General features: G+C 45.9%; 1 protein-coding gene across 3 annotated transcripts in view; it reads right to left on the bottom strand.

Annotated features, from left to right (window-relative positions):
* Positions 1-1,658: 1,658 nt before the first annotated feature.
* The window catches only part of LOC101583072 (gamma-aminobutyric acid receptor subunit rho-2), a 50,528-nt gene continuing 47,769 nt past the window's right edge, over positions 1,659-4,417 (bottom strand). For all 3 annotated transcript variants that reach the window (XM_004628209.2, XM_023711942.1, XM_023711940.1), the window contains exon 9: positions 1,659-2,216. In XM_004628209.2, coding sequence (XP_004628266.2) covers positions 1,908-2,216 — 309 coding nt within the window. In that variant the 3' untranslated portion in view covers positions 1,659-1,907. The remainder of the gene's footprint in view (positions 2,217-4,417) is intronic.

The raw sequence follows: 4,417 nt of genomic DNA, 5'->3' as shown, positions 1-4,417 counted from the left end.
CTTGAGTCTTGCCCCATCATTTCACAGCCTTTGGACTGGTGGGCTAGAAGCCACAGTTCACATCAAGGGCGGTGGTCAGGGACTGGTAGAGTGAATTGTCTGGATCCAGGTTCACACATGCATGCAAGAGAACATAGGAAATGAGTGGAGGACCAGCCCAGGGAAGGAACAGATCGGGCCATCATACAGCAACCATGTGGTCAGTGACGGTGAAGAAGTGGGAGGGTCTGGCAGCCACTAGCTCCCACTTTGAAATTCCTGGAGGCTGTGGTGCTCATGTGTGTTCCAGTCCTCAGGAACTAACCTCTGCCCTTGGAGTCATGAGTGCAACAGACTTTACAGGCTGGAACTTGATTTAAGGCTAGCATCTGCCCTCTTTTCTGATGACTATTTTTTTCTTTCTTTCTTTCTTTCTTTCTTTCTTTCTTTCTTTCTTTCTTTCTTTCTTTCTTCTTTCTTTCTTTCTTCTTGGGAACCTGGGATCAAACTCAGGACCTTGTATTTGCCAAGAAGGCACTTATGCCTCTGAGCTATCACCCTGGACCCTTGATGACTATTTTTCTACTCATGTATAGACTCTGAAAGGAAACTGGAGAGGCAACAAGGATGAGAACAGAACAACGTCCTTCAGTGAGTAGGGAGCCTGCTCCCCAAGGACAGCCTTCTGACTCCAAGGAAGGGCTTCTTTATGAAAATTATGTCTTTTGTACCACCAAAACTTCCACTAACTAGAGATGCACTGAAGTTAGCCAGAAACATCCTAAAGCAGGGTTAAGAGAATGGCCTAGTGTAGATTCAGTGAGTCAGACAGACTTCCTAATTCTGAGCTTAGCTTCACTAGAGGGACACGTCTATAGCTTGTGGAAGGAAGGAGAGGTCATTCTCAAGTATGGGCCCTTCTGGTTAGAGCCAGGGGCTGGACTTGGACAGGAGAATGAGTGTGATCCTCAGGATACTATTCTCCTGGGGAAGAGGGAGGAGTCCAGAAGCAGAGGTAGGATGGTGTCTCACATAGGTTTCCATGGCAGATCTATGTTCACTTCTTCCTGAGATCATGTGCTCTCGCTAAACCTCAAGTCCTTGTCACCCTCCCCAGATGTATGTTTGTCTCGTGTGAAGATTTCAGGTCAGGAAGCACTGAGCTGGCTTCATGGGGACCTCACAGGAGACAGGAAGTAATTTTCAAGCAGACCTAGAGTGAAAGCACCAGTAAACAGAATGGATCTGTAGGGTAAGCAGGACAGAGGGGAGGGGAAAGGTACAAGTACATGATGAAATGTGAAGAACCAATGCAGTTTAGAGAAGTTCTTCAAGGAAAAGACGAAGGTAGGGAAAATATGCAATGAATGGTTGACTGAATGGATAAGTGAATAATCTCACCTAATGGTATGCAAGCATGTGGTTGCCAGCTTTTGCAAAGGTTAAAATATTTCCTGTCTAGGATCTGAGTTTTTCTTTCCTAGGTAGGCACTTAATCCAATTATAGAAGATCACAGATTTTTGTTGTTGTTGTTCCTGATTCCCTGACTCCCATCCAGAATTCATTCCCCTAAGGCTGTCCTTCATTTTTCTTTCCCCTCCACAACTGAATTCTAGGCTTCATGAGGGTCTCAGAACATCAGGGAGGCATTTAAGTCTCTTTTTTAATAAGAGGGGAGTTCTTGTGAACAACTTCACATGCAAAAGCAGAAGACAGCTCTGCTCACGACACAGAACACAGCATAGAGGAGGGGAAAATCCATGAGCTCAGGGAAAGGACAGAGAGAGCCCTGGGCTCCTCTGAGAGAGAGGTGCTGCTCACAGTGGTCCAGGAGCTGCCGCTCTGCCTGGTGTGGGAAGCATGGCCAACAGGTCCCCGTGTCCACCAAAGGATGTCCATGCCTTTTTCTTGCACAGCCTTGGATCCCCTAGGAAAATACTGACCAATATATTATGTTGAAAAATATGTAGGAGGCAGGAAATATCAACCTGAAGTATTTGTCGATGGTGTGCGTGTTCTGGAAGAGACGAAGCCCCATCTGGCCCTTGAGAAGCCCCTTCTTCCTGGAGGAGCTGGATTCGGTGCTCAAGGCCAAGTGGACCACTATCTTGTCTTGCCTTTCTTCTGTCAGAATGTGACTTCGTGGGTACCCAGCCAGGCTGTTGGCCTCAGACTCACTGCAGCTTCCATCCAGCATCATGGTCCTCGAATGAGACATTCCACACATGCACGGGAACTGCGGGCAGCAAGCACAGAAGGCTCAGTGAAGTCCGTGAGTGGGCAGGCCTGGCTTGAGAGCAAAGCCGGACTCTTCCCTTATGCAGGGAAGGGTAGAGCTGGACTGACTTCTGCAGAGCATGTAGCCAGGGACTCTCTGCCTGGCTGCGTATCAGCCGCCTGGCCCACGCCAGGCCCCACATTAGCTAACTCAAAGCTCCCAAGTGACCCTACTGTGTAGCCAGAGTGGAGAACTTCTGAGCAAGTCCAATTGCAGAGGCAAAAACTGAGACCCAAGGACCTGTACTTCCCCTGGGGTCCATCATGCAAAAGTCAGGAATTTAAACCCACATATTTTGATCCTAGTGCAGGAGTCAGAAGATAATTAGGCAGAAAAATACCCTTTTTCTAGAGTTATGCTTAAGAATTAAGGGTCATGGTGCCTAAAAACTGTTTTGAAACAAGGTCTTGCTATGAAGCCCAGGTTGACTTTGAACTTGCAGCAATCCTCCTGCCTCGGCCTCCCGACTGATCAAGGGTATGTGCCACCACATGTGGCTATAATATATTTTTAAAAGGTTGAGCTGAACCAACAAAAAATGTTTATATGGGGAAAGCGACCACACGAAAAAGGCAAAATGTTAGTGACACTGGACCTAGGTGTGGCGTATTTGGATTACAGTTCCCCATTCTTTCAATTATTTCCTCAAGCATAGAAATGTGTTTAAGAAACTCTAAGGCAGAGAGAAAAATTATTCCTTTTGACTTCCGCCCTCACTGGGAGCCCAGAGAGCATAGTTACTCAGCTGAGCCCTGGACTGGTCATGTTGGCTGAAATGTGAGGCCTGCTGGACACAGGTGATGGGCTGTGGCTTCTCCCTTTCCGTTTGTTGGCTTTAATTGCTTCTAATCAGGGCCTCTGCACTTACCCTACCAGCAAGTGAAATAATGTCTCACAGCTCACCTCCTATTTCTACGCAAAAATACTCAGGTAAATACCACTAGGCATTTGAATGTAAAAATAGATGATTATGTGCACAACTAGAATTACTTAAAGCATGCTTATTTATACTTGAAGAAATCATTTGTGGTCTAGTGGCTTTTTAAAAAATCAGATAGGATTGTTTCATTATATTTAGGCCTTGCCTCACACTTAGCAGTAATTAACGCATGAATAACTCCTGAATAATTAACAGATTCATAGCTAAAGGGATAAAGATTCAGTAAGAGGTTATCTATTCAATTTTCAAACTTTGATAGAATTGTGAGGTTTTGTCACTTGAGGTTATTTTATGTACTTATTCAATCAAGGCATAGGTCTTTACTTTTCTTTGCTCTAAACTAAAATCCTTTCAGCTAAACTGCAACCAGACCCATTGCCTGAGAGTTAGGGTTGGAATCAGACAATGCCAAAGCAATCCGAGGCCCCTGCTTTCCGTACCTGTGCTGCTGAGAAAGAGCAGCCTCCTGGCGTCAGACAGGTCTGGGTGACCAGCTCCTGTGTGGAGTAGCTAAGGAGGGGAGCCTTTTCTTTCACTTCTTTTATATTTGCCTACCCGGCAGAGCTGCAGATCAAGCCCAGGCCCTGCATGTACTAGACAGGCACTCTGCCCCGGAGCTAACCCTGTGGCCTGGAAGCTTCGCTTAAGGGGCATGGGCCTGTATTTCTACGCAGGTGCCTTTTGATGCCTGCCCAGCTTCTCTGGAGCCAATTCTGTGATGGGCAGCGTTGGTTTCCCCTGGGGTAACAGGACAGCACTTTGTGCCTTCCACCTCTATCTGCCCTCCAGCAACCACACTTCCCCACTTCTAAATTGAATGAGCGATCCCGGAGAAATATACACTCTAACTCCCCCCCCCCCGACTCTCTGAGTCTGGCCCCACTTAGAGCAAGACAGATTTCAGGACTCAGTGGCCCTTCCTCCTATGACTGCCCTGTCACTCTTCAGTATCTTATAATCACTGACAAAGACTAGGGCTTCCGGTGCAGAGATAGATTAATGAACCTGAATGTGAGACTCATACTGTTTGTTAATGGTTCAAGAGCCCATGTTTGTCAGATGAAGACTTTGCTGTTCGTTGAAAAGGAAAGTCTAGTGGATTATAAATCAAAAGTATTTAAATATAACCCAAAGACATCTGATAATGATCAACATGCAAATTATTGAAAACTCAAACAAGTATTCAACAAAGTAAAACAAATTTGAATAGTCTTAAAGA

Source organism: Octodon degus, unplaced genomic scaffold (assembly GCF_000260255.1).
Source record: "Octodon degus isolate 3935 unplaced genomic scaffold, OctDeg1.0 scaffold00022, whole genome shotgun sequence".
Lineage (NCBI taxonomy): Eukaryota > Metazoa > Chordata > Mammalia > Rodentia > Octodontidae > Octodon > Octodon degus.
Note: the sequence above shows the minus strand (reverse complement) of the source record. Positions and strands in the feature narration are given on the sequence as shown.